At 50.5% G+C, this 17,531-nt stretch overlaps 1 protein-coding gene and 1 long non-coding RNA gene across 14 annotated transcripts in view; both read left to right on the top strand.

Annotated features, from left to right (window-relative positions):
* The window catches only part of LOC110351925 (uncharacterized), a 225,158-nt gene extending 222,239 nt beyond the window's left edge, over positions 1-2,919 (top strand). For all 12 annotated transcript variants that reach the window (XR_011808259.1, XR_011808260.1, XR_005264832.2 and 9 more), the window contains one exon: positions 1,365-2,919. This is a non-coding gene — a long non-coding RNA (uncharacterized lncRNA). The remainder of the gene's footprint in view (positions 1-1,364) is intronic.
* Positions 2,920-6,329: 3,410 nt separating this feature from the next.
* PKDCC (protein kinase domain containing, cytoplasmic) overlaps positions 6,330-17,531 on the top strand; it is a 34,109-nt gene continuing 22,907 nt past the window's right edge. The window contains exon 1 of one of the 2 annotated variants that reach the window (XM_038177545.2): positions 6,330-7,808. In XM_038177545.2, coding sequence (XP_038033473.1) covers positions 7,119-7,808 — 690 coding nt within the window. In that variant the 5' untranslated portion in view covers positions 6,330-7,118. The remainder of the gene's footprint in view (positions 7,809-17,531) is intronic. The other variant, XM_005015296.6, reaches the window with a different exon arrangement.

Here is a 17,531-nt window from a genome sequence, read left to right as displayed (position 1 = left end):
GACTGGGGTTGAAAATGGTTCCCATTTTCTCAGCTGGCAGGAGGAGGGAGCAGCAGCGGTGGCTGGCGGTGCCCCTGATGGCTGGCAGTGGTGAACTGCGGGATGGGCATGGCAGGGGCACCCTGTACCTCCTGGCAGGCTGCAGTGGAGGAGCTGGGCGAGAAAGGGTTTCAAAGACTGTGTGAAGGAGAGGTATCAGCTGGGCCAGCCAGGAGCCCGGGGAGGTCAGCAACAAAAGCAGAGCCGAGGCAGCAGTTCCTCCCACTGCACCAGGGCAGCGAGGCAGGCAGAGGGCAGCCACTTCCAGGGAAACACCAGGGCTCTGCCTCAGGGTAGGCTGCAGCATACCCAGAACAACGAGTTGCCCCAGACTCTGAAGTATTTGGATTCCTCCAAACAAGTTCTCAAAGCTTCTCTTTGGATCTTACTTATGGAGAAAATTGATGGTGCAAATGGTAAAATACACCAATTTTAAACCAGCAATCCCAAAATATTCAGTGACCTTCACGCTTGCATTACTGCTCGTGTAGCATCGTACTTATCACACTGTGGCCTGAACATCTTGTTTCCCATAATAACTCAACGCAGTGAACTGTGGTCAGAGAGAAATATGACCCAGGACTGGCAACAAATATAACACACAACCCTGGCACATAGCTCCTTTCCTACCTCATCCTTGGCAGCATCACTGGTCACACATGCTGGGTCGTAAGCCCCAGGGCTATTGAAGCTGTTCCTTCACTTCTGAGCAGGTCCTCAGCTGGTGCCAGTTCAAAAAGCTCCATAAACAAAGCCTACTCACACATTGAGCCCATTCCTCTGCATTGAACTTGGGGGTTATTGTTAATTAGGCTGAATGGATATTACATGTATGTTTTTATTATTATTATTATTATTTGCTTATTTTAGATTATTAAAAAAAAAAAAAAGTAAAAGAAGTAAAAGTAAGAAACCCAAGAGTGCACTCAAGCTATGTAGAACTTGGATTGAACAAGATAAGAGGGTGGGATTCACTGGCAGGGACAAGAACTGAGAGCAAGGGGCCCTGGGTTGCCTTCTGGGTGCTGCAGGGTCATAGACAAGGCTCTTCTCACTGGCATATGGACTTTCTGCTTCTCCCCTGGGGTGCTATGTCTTTTAGTTCCCTTTGGGAGCAGAGCCCCTGGTGAGCTGCATTTACACCCCACCAACTACAGTGGGGTCCAGATGATGGGGTGTGGGGCGGTTCCAATGTAATGTAAATCATCAGCTGAAAGAGGGGATTTAAAAACAATTTATTTTGTGGCTGGTACTTCAAAATACTTTACAAGTCATATCAAGAGGATTTTTAAAAATCTTTCTTTATGAGTTGCTTTCTTTTCCAGAATAGTATCCTTGGAAATGACCCACTGGTTAAAAACAAAACAATAATAAAGCCCTGTGAAGAACAGCAGTCTGAGTTTCCATGAATGTCATTGCCTTCAAAAGCCATCAGAGCCGGCGCTGCGTCTGGGCAGCACTGCAGAGAAGACAGAGCAGTTGGAAGAGAGGACTGGCAGCAATGAGGATACACAAAGATACCATCAAATGTTGTCCAGACTGCTGGTAAGTACATCTGTCTGTGCACCAGACTTGAAACAAACAGCTTGCAGTGAGACTTCAGGCCTTTGCTAGGCTGGGATGCTGCAGTTCACAACAACGAGGGGTAACACGGCGCAGCCACACCGCAAGAGCAAAACCAGTGGGAAGAAAAAGCCACATAGTAAACAACCCACCCGAAAGCTCAGGAGCTCTAAATTCAGACAGCTGCCTGTGCATTTACCCTGTGTAGCTCTAGAGGTTGGGACTGCTGTTTGCACACAGATAGCTGCACCCCAGCTGTGCTGCTGGGTTTCGTTTTCCTCACTGCCAGGCAGCAGCCAGGAGCTGATGTCTGTAGACCTAGCGGACTTGAAGCTTGCTGCCGTGCCACTCTCATCGGACCAAACAAGTAATTCTTAAAATGCCAGTGAGAGGTGACCTAGAGCCTTTGGCATGTCCTCAGAGAAGAATCAGCCATGGGAACTCACACGACCTTTGTTAAACAGTTGCTGGAGAAGCTCACAGGGACATCATTCACAGACTGGTAGAGGGGCTTGCCATACAGGAGCTCAGATGTTCCTCTGGCGTTACAAACTATGGGAGCTGGGCAGCCACTGAGAGGAGTGAAAAAGCAGACTTTGAGACTTGTGAACACCTGCCCATCCCCAGCTTACCTACCCTCACCCTGTACATCCGTACAGGGGACGGTGCCAGTGTACCGCGAGGAGTGGTAGTGCTGCTGTAAGTTCTGAAGGTACTTTCCAAGCTGCCTTCATACTTCTGCACATGGTCCTGTGATTTTATTAAACTCTTCTGATGTTGCTCCTGACCTAAGCTAACTGCTTTTCTATTGACATCAACTTTTGCCACTCCACTGTTCACCCCCAGGTTATTAATGCAGCATTAAAAAATATTGTTCTGAGTCCTGATCTCTGGGGCACCTCATTATTAATCTCTTTCCCTACTAGAATTGGCCATTTATTCCATACCCATTTATAACCATTTTTTTTTACACCATGACAGGACTTTACCTCTCACTTTGTGGTTACCAAGTTTCCTTAACAGTTTCTTGTATGGGTGTTTATCAAAAGGCTTTTGAATGTCCAAATAAATTATATCCTCTGGTTGTCCTTTACCTACTATTTTATTAACTCTTAGAAGTGTAAAAGGTCTGGCTGGGAAGATTTATTCTTAAGGCAGCTATGTTACTTCTTTCTTTTGCTTGAGACTTGATATTTCCCCACAGATTGTAAAATATTTAGAACAGCAAGCAGCTCTCTGAATCCTGTGGCTTGAAACAGCACCGAATATGTTGTCAATGTTTAATTAAAAATAAAAGTGCATGTCATATACGAGTGACTTTCTAAACTACTTTCTTGTAATGAAGTTAAGCTAATAATGTAAAATTTCCATGAGCTTGCTCTGTCTGTGTAAATATTTACAGGGCTTTTATTGCTGCAGTACCAGATTTCCACACGCATTAATGGAGTTATCCTCGTAACACCTCTCTGATACAGGGCAGCTTTAATCCTGACTGCCTGGTGAAGAATCAGGGCACACTGACATCTGGCACATAAAAACCAAGCTGCTGCACTTTGAGAATACAGGATAAGAGATAAAACACCTTTACCCACTTACAGATACTGTATTCACACACATAAAAAAAAATAAAAAATAATAAAAAAAAAAGCAACAATCATCACCATTGATAAATGCAATCAAAAAAGGCACGATGCCCCAGCATCTCTTCCCAAGCTCTCTAAAGCCAGAGCTCATTTTTCCCTTTGGAAAAACTGTAGAGAACCGCAGGTAGAATCCAAGCTTTTCCTTTTCTCAGACACTCTGTGCTTGCAGGTTTTTGCTGGCTCTGCTAGTGACCATTTATTTTGGACTCACACCACACATTCAATGTTTCATTATGCATTTTTGTTCCAGCCAGAACTAATACAATTGGCTTCATCTCAGCTTGCTTCAAGTATACAAGGGAGTGGGTTTCCTGAGAGGAAAAGAAGGAACATTTAAAAAGAGAGAGAGAGGGAGATCTTTTTTAAAGTAAAGAGCGTTATAAAGATTTTGCCATGTAAGAACACTTACTAAAGACTACAGAATATATATGTGCAAGGGCATGCCTCTGGCCCTGTATCCCTGAGGAAAAGGAGGCTTTCCACCCTGAGCTGAAGGCTGACAAGACCCTGGCAGAGCAGGGAATGACGGAGAGTTTGGACATGGAGGGGCCCTCACTGAATAGGCATGAGGACATGGACTTGTGTTTTTGAGGGACTTCAGGCCTCATGACGGAGGCTGGGCTTTCCAAAAAAAAGCTTCACTTCCAGGTAAACAGCCAGAACAGATGACCAGGAATTCAAAAGTTTATGAAGTCCTTTCAAAAAACAAAATTAACTCTGAAGCATTGAAGGGGAGCAGTGTGACTGTGTAGCACTTCAGGAAGAACAAACTTCCCCAGCAGAAGCTCTGACATATCCCAGCTCCCACAAATATGTATCCAGCCGTGGTTTTTAACTGAGATCCCGAAGCTACCCATGCTTGAAAATGTGGCACTCCTATTTTTTGGGCCTGGAGTCAGCATCTGTCAGAGTTTAAGAAGTGTTTGGACTGTGCACTTAGTCACATGGTCTGAATTTTTGGCTTGACCTGTGTGGTGCCAGGAGTTGGACTCAATGATCCTTGTGGGTTCCTTCCAACTCGGGATATTGTATGGTTCTATGATCTCTTGAGATGAACAGAGGGATCCACTTGCAAATACCAGCTTGGGGGCCTAAAAACAAGAATGGCTGGGCTTTGCCTAGCCAAGTTCATGGCCTCCATCAGCCAGCCAGGCTGGGAGCCCAGGGGGACAAGAGCACAGGCACTAAAGGTGACCCCCTGCAGGGTTTCTATACGGGCTCTTGACCATCCTGAAGCACAAGCTTGGCCTCTGGGAGGGCTCTGGATGCTGCAGCAGCAGAGTGATTTCCTCTGGGAGCAGTCAATATATTGCCACGACCTTAATCTTATTTAGCATGGTAGCATGGTTTTAATTTCTCCGCGTTTGATCACTCTGCTTTAGGAATATCGATAGAAATAGGGGCTGTGAGGACCAAATCAAGCACAGCCTGTTGCACACTGAATAAAAACCCCCTTCGGCCTCACCCCTCCGTAGTGACTCAGCTTTCCCAATCCCGCTGCCCAGATAAGACGTGCGCCCGAGTGGTGCCGAGCCCTGAAACGCTTTTAGGGCAGCATCCTGCAAAAGCCTGGGGGCAGGAGCAGGGGGCACCCGCTCCCACACCTCCTGCCCGCCCTGCTCCGAGCAGCCGGCTCCCGCCGGGCCGATGGGGGCTGCTTGCCGGGCTATTTTTCGGGCGGCGCGTTGTAACCGGGCCGTGCCGAGCCGTGCCGCCCTAATCAGCGGCAGGCCCGGGCACGGGGTAATTAGAACCATGGAAGCGGCTTTTTTCTGTCTTTTGAAATCCGGCTCCCGACATCAAAGCGCTCGGCGCAAGTCGTCCTCCAGAGGTCGGCTCCCATATCTAAATGAGCGATGTATTTCATGGTATCTGTCGGGAGCGATATAATGAAGAAAACCGGCTTTGAGATGAGGCATGATGTGGAAAACAGGTGGCCCGCTTTAATGTGCGCCGGGGGCAGCTGTTTTGCAGTCGGCTTTTGCTGCCGTAACCCGCGCAAGCACGGCCGGCGGGCGCGCAGCCTCCGCGCTGCCGGGAGAAGCCGAGGGCAGGGGAAGTCTCCTTAAAAACCTCCTCAAGGAGCCGACAAACCCTCTACTTCCGTCCCGCGGGCAGAGCAGGACGGGGGGGCTCAACCCCAAGCCACCCGGGGGTGCGGGAGGACGGCCGAGCCTCCCCTCTCCCCAAGCTGACCTCGACGGGGAGGACGCCGGTGGCCGGCTGGATGCTGTCGCCCGGTGGCCTCGGGGTGCTCGGAGGAGCCCGGTGGCCCTGGGAGTGCCCGGTGGCCCCGGGGGAGCCCGCTAGCATCCCCGGAGAGGCCGGGCGACCTCCGCACCGTGGAGGTCCGCAGCATCTCCGAGGCCGCGGCGAGGCAACCCGAGCCTCCCGCCGCCTGCGGGCGTATTGGGGGGGGTCCCGATCAACACCGGGAGGGCTGCAGGTGGCCCAGCTCCTCTGCAAACGCGCTTCACGTTGTTACGAAGCGGCTTACTTGGCAAAAAAAAATAATATTCACCCGTCCCCCTCTGCACCCGTGAAATCCCACTAACCGCAGGGCTGCGGAAAGCTGCGAAGAAGCCAGCCCGGCACGGCTGAGCGGCAAAGCGCTGCTCCCGTTAGGTAAGAGCAGAAACCATTAGAGAAACGGGAAAAAAAAAAAAAAAAAAAAATAACGATAGCCCGGCCGGCGGCCCCCCGGGGACTGCAGGTGGCACCGCCCCGACGGGCGGAGCGAGGCCAGGGGCGGCGCGCAGCGGCCGCGGAACAACGCGCAGCGGAGCGGAGTCTGAGCCTCAGGGCCGATTTTTGTCTTTTTTTTTTCTTTCTTTTTTTTTTTTTTTTTTTTTTGGATTGCGTGTGTGTCCCCCCGATGTGTATTACCTAAATGGCCCGCTCCTTTCCCTTCTTGGAAATGATTTCCCGCTCCCATTGTGGCGAACTTTGCCTCGCCTGACTCTTTTACGGCTTTTCTCTTGCTGATGGACTTGCCTTTGTGGAAGTTTCTCGGGCTGATTGTATTTGTTAATTAGTTGCTAACAGCATCGTAATGTGGGCTTGATGGATAACCGTGTCATTAGCGCTCAGCCCTGCAATTCACATTTCCAGCGGGGCAGGGGCTACCCCCCGGCGAGGCCGTGATTTGTAGCTGCAGCCCCGGCCGTGTGCCGGGAGGGAGCCGCGGCCCCTTTATTTTAGGGGGGGAAGAGATGGGAAACGCGCAGCCCCTGGTGCGGGGGGGCCCCGCGCAGCCACGGCGGGGCGCGATGCTCGGCGCCACGCCACGCGTGGGAAGGACCTGCAGCCCCCCAAAACTCCAACCCCGACCCCAGCACCAGCCCGAAAAGCGGGGCTGGGGCCGCGGCTCCCGTCGGGGGGGGGGGCACCCGCCCGCTCCGCCCCGCTCCGCCCCGCTCCCCCCGGCGGCCCGCCCCGCTCCTTCCCCGCCGGGGGGCTCGGCCGAGCCTGGGAGATGTAGTCCCGGCTCCCGGGCTAGCCGGAGGCCGGCGGGGCTTCTCCGGGGGACTACGATTCCCAGGCCCCCCTGCAGCTCGGCCGGGCGGCTGGAAGGGGCCGGGCTGTCAATCAGGGAGCGTCAGCGGGGGGAGCGAGCCGGGGATCCCCCCCGCCCCCCCGCCCTCCTCCGGTCCCGCTAATAATAAGTGCTTGGGAGGCTTAAAAGCAGGGAGGCAAGTGTCATGCGGGAGCGCCGTAAGGGGGTGAGGTCCGGCTGAGCGCCCCGGCAAAACCGGGGAGGGGGGGGGCGGAAAAAATAATAATAATAATAATAATAACCCCGGAGCCGGTTCGCGGGGAAGGGGCGAAAGGAGAGAGACCCGAGAGGCTGGAGAAGCCGGCAGCGAGGTGGCGATGAGGCGCAGGAAGATCGCGGTGGCTGCTGGCTGCTGCCTCGCCTTCCTGCTGGGCACCCTGCTCAACGTGCTCTTCATCCCCGGCTCCGAGCACCCCCCCCCGCCGCCGCCGCCCCGCGACGGGGCGCCCCCTTCCCCGCCGAGCCCCCCCCCGGAGCCCCCGGAGGAGGAGGAGGAGGCCGCTGCCGCCGCTGCCCTGGCTCGGCAGCTCCGGGAGCGCTACGAGGAGGTGCTGCGCTACCGGCAGCACCGGGGGGCGGCGGCGGCGGCGGGGGGGCGCCGGGCGCTGCGGCCCCGGGAGCGGCGCCTGATGGACCTGGCCCCGCCGCGCTCCTCGGCGGAGCAGCCGCGGCCGGGGGCGCCTCGGAGCCGGGCGGCGGCGGCGGGGCAGCCCCGGGGCCGAGCTTCGGGCGAGCTGTCGCTGGAGCCGCCGCTGCTGGGCTGTCGCGACATCCGCGACGTGAGCGGCGTGCAGTACCTGGGCTCCGGCTACACCAAGGCCGTGTACAAGGCGGTGCTCAACCGCTCGCTGGCCGTGGCGCTGAAGGCGGTGGATTTCGGCGGGCACGACGTCGCCCACTGCGTGCGGCAGTTCTCGGCGCTGGGGGACTGCTACCGTCTGGCCGCCTACAAGATCGTCAAGGAGATGATCCTGCTGCAGCGGCTGCGCCACGCCAACGTCCTGCAGGTAGGGCGCCCGCGGCCCCCCGCTCCTTCCCCGGCAGCCCCAGGGGCGACCGATCCCCGACAGGGCGCCCCCGAGTCGGGGTAAGGCGCAGGGACCGGCGCGGTCCCACCCCACCGACGGGTGTAGGGTCGACCCCACTACTGCCGGCTTTCCTCCCTCTCTCTCTCTCTTCCCCGTGAGTATGCTGTCCGGTGGGTGAGGGCTTAGGAAGGGGAGGTGGAAAAGCGCTGGCCAGACGTGGGAATAAAAGGGCGCCGGGGAGGCAAGCCCGCTGCCTCCGGGAGGGGGTACCCCGACGGCTCCCGGCCGGGACCTTGGGCTCCTGGCTGACACCGCATCCCTTGCCCCAAACGCCGCGTAGTTGGGCTGTTGGGTGTCGGTGTGGAGCTCCGCGGGTCCATTCGGATGGAAATGCTGCCATGGAAATTCCCCGTTGCGTTCCGCGTAGCGCGAAGGTTGCAGGAGGACAGAAAGTGAGCGTTGGAACAGGCGGTCTTGCAGTAGGCGCTTTCTGAGCTGAATCGAGGACAGGAGTTTTGTGTTTCTTCTTCAGCAGCAGCAGGAGTACCAGCTCCCCCACGAGAACTTCAGATCCCAGCGATCAAAGCTCTCGAGTTTCACATACTGCTCAAAGAGAGGGGAGCCGTGATTTACCCACGACAAGAAAATAGATATTAGGCTTCCTTTCTTCCTTCCTTTTCCTTCCTTCCTTCCATTTCCATATGCTTTCTCCTGCGGTGCCAGCTCTAACCAGTGCATGAAGACAAAAAATCCATATACAAAAAACTGCACTCCCAGTGAGGATGTGGCGTGCTCCTCTGTTGCTGTGATGAGTTTTGTCGGGTGCAGCCATCCTTACGGACTGAGTTGGCGGCAGGCGGTACGCCCCACCGTTGTAAAACCAAGGGGATTTTTCTCTTTGCTCAGCGCCAAGCAATTGGGGTCGAGCTGTGTGCGCTTTGAAAGTCTGGGTCATTTGGGTGGGCACCCGTAGCCACGCTGAGTCTTTTTCCGCGTCCTCCTCGGGGGTAAATCACCGCTCTGGAGAAACTAATTTATAACTAGCTGCTGCTCCTCGCCCGAAGAACGGAAGGTGAGGTGCGGGGACCCGAAAAGGGGCGGCCGGGCCCTGCCGCAGGTGGGCTCGGAGCCGGGCTGCCGCAGGCACCGGGGAGGAGAAGTGCGCCCGGGCTCCGTGCTGGGAAAACGCTCCGGCGGGCAGCAATCCCGCGTGCTTCTTAATTAGGGCTTCATACTTACATGCCACCCCGTTTAAAAATAGATTATGCTTAAATCACAAACACGTTTTTTTCTCTTTTGTTGCGATTTTGTCATGGCGTTTTCTTTTTCTGTCATCCCCCCCTCCCTTCCCCCCCTGGCTACGGGGCGAGCGGGGAGCCCCCTAAATCACCGACCTTTCCCCTGGTCATATCTCGCTGTAGGGCAGCCCGAGGTTGCTGCGGTGTGAGCGGGAGTTGGCTGTTTGAAAAGGTGTTACCTGGGAAGGAGACTCTAAAACACTCAGGTGGGATCTGGGCACGGTTGGGGCAGCCTTCTGGGCCGGGAAAAGGTCTCTGGTGTCATCCTGGAGAGGTAGAAGGGGGAAAAATGGGCACCGACGAGCAGCGGGAAATCTCTTGATTATGGCTGTGTTAAAATCTGAAAGGCAATGGGACCTGCTGGCCTCAAGGCTGAAACCCTCCTTGTTTTCAGCTGGCCCAGGGCCCTGTTTGGGGTTAGAAATCGCTGTCGGGGTCTGAGGCTGAGGGAGAGAAAATCGGTTCAGAAGCCCAAACCATCTCATCCCCTCTCTTCTGGGTTTTGACTGGGCAGTTGCAGCCCAGGAGCTCACTGCCTTCATCTCCTACCCCTGCGAGCCTCCCCCGGCAGCTCCCTGCATCCCCAGGTACCAGCCAGATGTTCCCCATAGCTGGCAGGGGGCTGCCACCCCCAAGCCAGCCCTGTTCGGCTCGGCTCGGCTCAGGGCAGGAAGGGGACTGCTCCCTGCCCGCCTGCTGCCACCTGCTCAGGGGCCGCGGCTATTTGAGGGAATACGTCGGTGAGTTTCTCGTGCTGGAAGGGAAGTTTCATGTAGGTTCTGTCCGAGGAAAGGGGCTTTTCCTGTAAATCTCTGGCAGCTGACAGCCTGAAGTGTAGTTTGTAAGATAACAGACTTGTTCTTTACTGTCTCAGCAGTTCCCATTCTGGCCTGTCTCTTGTCAAAATCAGCTTTTTTTTTTTTTTTCCTTTTTTTTTTTTTTTTTTTTTTCCTTGAGCCATCCTTTTAAAACACTCGATTATTGTACGATATATGATAGAGGCGGGGGGGAAGAGCTCTTTCCAGAACGTACCACTGCCTCCAGACAACATGTTGACATATCCACCGTGCCCTCCGCCCGGGGATGGAGCCAGATGTGTCAGCCCCGGCAGATGTGGCAAATCAAATCCATCCAAAGAAACTGGGAAAACCGGCGAGAGGGAGAGTGGTTTCGCACCGGGCAGTGCCGATTAAGGGCAGCTTGCCTTCCTCTCTGCTTCTACGTGCTCTGCCCTTCCCCTAAATCCCTCTCCCCTCCCGCCGAAGCATCCGTGCCCCGCTGCAGCCGCTGGGAAGTGCAGGTGCAGGCTGCGGTGGAAATGCATTTGCTGGGGAGCGGGGAAGGGAGGGGAGTTCGTTAAGTTGATTTTTCTAACGAAGGGCATTGGGGGAGAGGGGGAAGCGGGTCACTGATTTATTGTACCAGAGGATTTAGCGGCCCGCTAATTGCTTTGCAGTCGCTCCGTGTCAAGCGCGGTGCCTGAGCTCTTCCTTTCCCCCCGTGCTGCGGTTTTCTTTTCTCGCAAAGTTCAAATGCTGCTGCCTGGAGCCCGGCTTTCCGTGCATTTAGTGCGAAAGATGATTTAGTGCGCTTTAATTCCTCCCTGCCCGTATTGGAGGAAGGCAAGAAAATCAAACCATTTGCAGTTAATTTCAAACAATGGGCGCGATTGTAAAGACACAAAGGCAATGTTTGATTTGCTGTAATAATGTAATTATAGCCCCGGAGTATCAGAATTAAGGGTGCTGCCATTCATGGGCAGAAGCTGTTCTTTGGAGGAATTCTTTCCTCCTTTGCATCGCTGAAGCCGAAGAGCAGGGAAGGAAGGTTTGAAACTGCAGACGTTTGGAAAAGTGCAAGCTTATTTCTGACAGCTATTTATCAGCACTTCTCGCGTAGGCTCACAATGATTCATTTAAGAGGGAGCTACCACTTTCTTAAAAACAAACACAAAAGCTCAACGGAAAGTGCTGGCTTTGTCTAAAGACAATGGGAGAAAACAGCTGCTAACACATCCTGCAGTTTGCTGCCTGCGCAGACAGGGCCGTTTCGTTTGGCTTATTTAGCTCTCCTTTAAGGTTAACACGAGCAGTGAAATACTGAGATGGCATCAACGCCAAGGCACCAGCCGGCTTCCGATGTCAAAGCAGTTTCTATATGAATTGATTCCGTTCAGACTAGTGTATTTGTTACTAATTGATTTTAAACGGCCCTGATTACAGGAAGAATATTTATCGCCCTAGAAAATTCACTGAATAAAATAGTACTAAAAATAACACGCCACTCGTTGACAAGCTCAGTAGCACTCAGTAGACGTGCTAGCTGATCATATTTTTAAATACTTAATTTAAAATCTGATTTTCTTCTCCTTACAAGTGATAATTAACAAATTTTTTACCCTGATGCTTCCATATACATATGCATAGTCAGTGGGATAGGGCACGGTCTTAGTTTTAGCATGAGAATTCAAGAGGTGAAGCTTTGTATAAAGTTTGCTTATTCCAGGTGGAAGTAGACAGTCTTTCCAAGTGTGAAGAAAGTCAATATACAATTAATTTCCAGTGCAATCGCATTTGCATAGGAAAGACTCTTGAAGGGTCTGGTCCTTCGTCGTCCTTCTTGCATGACTCCGTTGTTGTTTTCACAAAATGCAGGGGGAAGGGGACATCGAGCCATGAAGCCACGGTGAAAACAGCTGCTCAGGGACCTCTTCCCTGTCACCTGCGGGTGAGCACCGCGTCCCCTTTGTGGTGCCAATGGTGCAGGAAGCCGGATGACAAACCTTGCTGCCATGGTGCAGGATGCCCAGCCACCAGCCTTTATTTGCAGCTGGCTGGACCTTAACCATGGGAGATCTGAGAATGGCTGGCCTGGCTGCTGCTACCAGGTGGTGGGTGACTGACTGGGGCTTTCTCAGTTTGGGGTGAGGCTGCAGAGTGTCTCAGTTGCTGGCAGCATACCTAACGGGAGCAAAACACCTAATGGGAATTAACCTTCCAGTCTGGGGCTGAGATTTTTTTTCCTCTAATGCTTTTGTAAAGCAGCTCCTTTGAGCTGCTCTTAGGACATACTGACTAAAGTGAGGCCCCTGCACACGATGGCAGACCAGCCTGATGCCAGCCATTTAACTACACTAGAATCAGAGGATCTGCAGGCCCTGGGCAGGCCAAATCCTGGTGATGTGGCTGGGAGGTTCCCACTGCTGCTCACCACCTCCTTCTCCTTGGAAAGCTGCTGCCACTGCTTCACCCCAGCAGGGATGGAACTGCATTGTTCCCTGTCCTCTCCATGTCACTGCTTGCTGTTTCCAAGGCGTGCCTGGCAGGAGACGAGGCCTCTAAGTCACTTGCGCGTGTTTTGAAGTCGTTGGTGTTGGTCGATTTGGGATGTCAGCACTGGACATTTGTATGGGTGGAGAGAGAAAAGCAGGCAGTGCCACCTACTGATGGCTCGGTGGAGACAGCTGGCTGCTGCTAACACATGTCCCCACAGCCCCAAGGAGCTCGGGGTGGAGTGGAGAAGGGCAGAGGGAGCAGACAGATGCGGTTTGGCGAGGAAAGAAGAATTACACAAAGTGCTTCTTTATTGCAAGACTGCTTCCCAAAAGGCCCAGATGTTATCCTGCACTTTTAAGAGTGAAGAAAGGATCTGTTAACAAGAACACCAGAGCTGCTGGAAGCACAGAGCCGATACAATTGCAGACCAACTCTAACCATTCATGTCACTGTAAGGCAAGCTGTACGTCTTGACACTCGAGTCGCCAAAACCTATCTTTTCCCATTGAATTGCATGGGATGGCAGAGGGTGTTCAACTTGCAAAAGCTGTTGGCAGAAAGGGATTTCCATAAGGCAAGAGCACATGCCGCCAAATTAGTTAAAAGGGCTACATCCTCCTCACTCACTTTTGAAGACGGCATTCATAAAACTAATCCCAATCATTTGTTGAATGATTTCTACGATTGCCTCTCTGTTTTATGTGCCATGTAAATCATTCCAGAAGACTCTGGTTTGAATTTCTGCCTCCTTTATGGGAGCTGATGACTTGCAACCTCATCCAGTTTCCTTCGGGGGAGCCCAGCACTGCTCCTTCAGCGTGGCGATATTGGGAGATGAGTGGCCACCGCTGGGCTTTCTGGATGTGGCCAGGTTCTCCCTGTCTGCTCATCTTTTTCAGAGGGGTGGCAGCGAGTCAACAAGGCCACTCTATCCTTGGAATAACCTGCCCTGGAAATCAGTTCTGACTGGTGTGGTGCCACCTGAATTGCAAGGCAAAGTGTGTGGTTTTTGCAGTTTTTGTCTCTCCCCACCCCAAATATGGGGTAGGTAGGTAAGCTAAGTATTCGTGTTCCTTTTATACTATAGACAGTGAGTGCAAGATGTAGGAGGTATAAATAACTTGCTCAAGGTAACATATGGAATCTGTCTGAGCTAAAGACTTAGACCACCCCAGATTCCTGGAAAACCTGTGCTTGCCAGCCCTTTGCTTGATGCAAGGACATAGAGAGTGTTGGTGGACCCACACCTTGAAGTGCTGCATCCCTGGTTTATGAAGTACCTGTGTCAGATATGCACGCTGTTTTTTGTTTGTTTGTTTTTCTCCCCAAGGTCTTTTTCCTGGGTTTTTACACACACACAGTCATCTGCTAGCTCAGATGGGTGCCCTGTGGCATCTAACTCCCATTGCAATTTTTCTTTTGTGTGACGGGCATGCAAAGCTTAACAAGAACTGGTTCTCATGAGCACTGTGCTAATACTAATATTGACTCTGGACTAATTTTGAAGGAGCTGTTATTTCTCATCACACTTAGCTGAACCAGTCAAGTTAGGTAGTAGACGCTGAACGTGCATGCTCTGTATCATTTTTGGCCACATTTGGAACAATGCATAGAGTTGATTTTTCAACTCTTTTTTTGGACTGTATAGCTACAGATAGACCCTAAGCTAATTTTAAAGTTCACCGTGGCAAAGTACAGCCTGATATGCCTCAGACGCCTAAGAAGGAAGAATTGCACAGGCAGGTCTAATGAATATCCTGGCAAGTCAAGCTTTTCTGAACACAAAGTGCACAGAGATTGTTTGATCGTTTTGTAATGCAAAATAATGTCATAATTAAGGGTTAAACTTCTGGGGCAGTGGAACTGAATGCAGCTGCTGTGGATGGAGGTCAGGGTAGATTCTGGTCTGGCTATTTACAAGATAATGAACTGCGCCTCCAGTGATATCAGCGCCTTCCCATTGAAATTGTGGTTGTATGAGTGATCTATTTGTCTTCACTGGAAGGCTTTACAAGAGTAGACTACTTGTGTGACTAAATATTTGCAGGGTTGGGCCTTGAGCTTGTGCAGTGCAATGCAAATTCAAAGTGCTATAAATGTTTTTAGTAGAAGAATTTTCCACTTCAGGCTATAAGGAAAGCAGGGAGAGTAAAAGGGAGATAACGTTACTAAATCCTAAGATTATAACCACCATAATATATGTCAGATGAGCAGGTATATATAGATACGTATACACACACATACTTACAAAATATATAGAGGTATCTGTGGATATACCAGTAGATACGGTCAGATATACATATGTGTGTATTTCTAAATAATGCATTCCAGTTTTTCTATTAATGTACTTCCATGTTTAGTAACAGAACCAGGTATGGAATTCCTGTACCTTCTAGCTCTTCTGAGTTCAGTGCTATTAATAATAACACGTTTATAAATAAAAGCCTAGTCAGAGCTGTGAATTTAGAGTTAATATTTAAAATTTGCCCCTGCTTGCTGTCAGTTTCAGTGTGCAGCAGCAGCAGCAATTCTGCCTCTCAGCTTTCAGCATCCAGTTTTGGTCCCAGTCTGCAACAGTCCAGAGCGATGTTAAATATTCTCAGTATAAACATCTTTTTCAAGAGAAGCTCAGCAGGACTTGATTTCTAGATTTCAATGAGGAAAATGCATTAATTTCTCATGCATCTCTATGTATCCTGTAGCAGCATGGTAGGCATTAGATTAATATTTAATATAAAGGTTAAGACTTTCAGGGAACTTGTCCTTTTTTTTTTAGGGAGAGGCATGTTACAGGTTTGCAGATGCTTTTGGGATGAGCAGGGGTAGCAAATACATATTTATTTAAATATAGATAAATATAAATGCAAATAGCATGTATATATATTATATAGAAAAAAAAATCTATCTATGTACACACAAACTATATATTTTTATATGTGTGTGTACAATCAGCAATAGATAGAAACATTTAAAGCCTGAGCAATCACTAGGTCGTAGAGTGACATAAATGTCTCAAATTATGTATTGGTAAATCCTGTGTCATGCTCTTCAGGGATTGTCCCAGTGCTCCAGGAAGGAAAGGTGAATACAGGAATTGGTTGAGTCAAAAGGATTATGTTCATTTTGATAGCAGTGAAGTAGCAAGAGCTTCTAAAATGTGCCTTTCTCATTTTGACACGTAGCAGCCCAAAGAAACAGCTTGTCAAATGGCTACCAGTATCAGTGAGTGTTTTTATTTCCCCAGGGCCCCAAGTCACTGCAAAATGTAATCTTGATGCAACCAGCATCATTAGGTAACCACGCATCCATGTGTTTTGGAAAACAGGCTGTGGAAAGTGTTGGCTGCTGTTGTTCTTCATATTTTATTTTTTTTTAATTGCACTTTTCTATTGTGAGTTTGGGCAAGTCCTTCTTGAAAGAGATGAGAATGAAGCCTCTGGAAATTGCTTCTGGTGTAATGCAGTTGAGCCTGTCACTTGTACTACTTGTGGCAGAGGTGGCCTCCAGGTTATGGTTCCTGCAGTGGGGAAGAGCTTGTGTTTCATATGGGAAAGCAGGGGAATTTTGTGTGTGTGTGTGTGTGTGTGTGTGTGTGTGTGTAGAAAACAATCTAAAACCTGTGATCACAAAGGGCTGAAAACTAGGAAGGCATAGGAGGAGTATGCATCCCAACCTGGGAGGAGTGGAGCCAGCAGGGACCTCACTTGGGAGGTCACTGGTGTGGCATCTGTCCTGGTTGAGCACCTTCAGTTCATGGCACATAGCACTCTGGCCGAGGCTTTGCCCTGGCGTTTATTTTTCTGAAAGCCCAGCGAGGGTGTCTACGCTGATGCAGGAGGGCCTGTTGTTTGCCTATACTTACCCCACTGATGACAGCTTAATAAGCTCCTTTATTTTGTGTTTTTATACAGTAAGCTTGTTGGCTTTTGTGCGGGGTCTGACCTCTGCTTTTGCCTCCCCCACTGGCTTGCCTGAGAGGGGCACCTCTGTCCTGTGTTGGCTATGGAGGGAGGTGAGCCCGAGCCGGTGGCCGTGGGCTCCTACCCGGGGGCCCTATAGCTTCCTGGGGGCTGTCCCCATATGTCTGCAGCCACTGAGGCCTGTGGCAGCACCGGGTGCGTGGAGGCATGTGGGACTGGGCCTGTGTGGCTGAGGAAACCCAAACAGTTCATGAAGAATGCTGTGAATAGGACTGCCCTAAATGAGTTACGGCATATGATGTGAGAACAGTTAAACATTTCATATTTGGCTTCCATTTTTCTAAACAGAAAGCAAGGCATCCTGATATTGTGACTGTTTGCTATTAGATTCTACACAAAAATATATTGGGGTGGTGTTTAAATGCAGTGACTTGATATGTCAGAAAGATGTGGGATTGTATTTCTTTCCACTCGTTTAATTGGAACCATGCTGCAAAGGCGTATGAAAGCCATCACTCTAATATATCTAAAGTGTAGCTTTGCGACACTGAGACTGACGTCCGGCCTAACGGGATTTCAGATAGAGGAGATATTTTGGATCATCTTCGGCTTCCAACTATATTCAGCTTCCCCATGTGGTTATTTTTCTTGTTATTCTATGCATCCGGCTCTGCTTCTTACTTCACTGTCTGGAACACAAGCCATTTTGTCTCATTTCAGACCTTAAAATGGATTGGATGAAAAACAAAAAGGGAAAAAAAAAAAAAAAAAGTGTTTTGGGTAATACCTCTCTACGTGTTGTGTCTGTGTGCTAATAAGCCAACTTCTGAAATGAAAGGCCTGAGAAGTACTGGAGCATTTTGCATCTATATATATATATTCTGTATTTTGTAGCGTCTGTTCTGGGTGGTGGTTCATCAGGAGGGGATGAATGTAACCATTTTAGATGCTTAATTGGCTGTTGGGACATGCCCAGTTTGTAATCATGGTAATTGCACATACAAATATGACCATGTAATTACATGTGCATTTTTGCATTTAGTTTCAGGACTTCATTTCAAAAAAGTATAAATGTGGCCCAATAAATCCTTTATATCTCAAACTTCTGTGCTTTTATAACTCTGTATAATTATATAATAACACTGCATCTGGAGAGGTTTCACTTAAGTAAAAGCAATAAAGAGCTCAGGTTAGATTATATATTTTTTG

This window comes from Anas platyrhynchos, chromosome 3 (genome assembly GCF_047663525.1).
Source record: "Anas platyrhynchos isolate ZD024472 breed Pekin duck chromosome 3, IASCAAS_PekinDuck_T2T, whole genome shotgun sequence".
NCBI classification, from domain to species: domain Eukaryota; kingdom Metazoa; phylum Chordata; class Aves; order Anseriformes; family Anatidae; genus Anas; species Anas platyrhynchos.
This window is presented reverse-complemented; position numbering and strand designations above follow the sequence as displayed.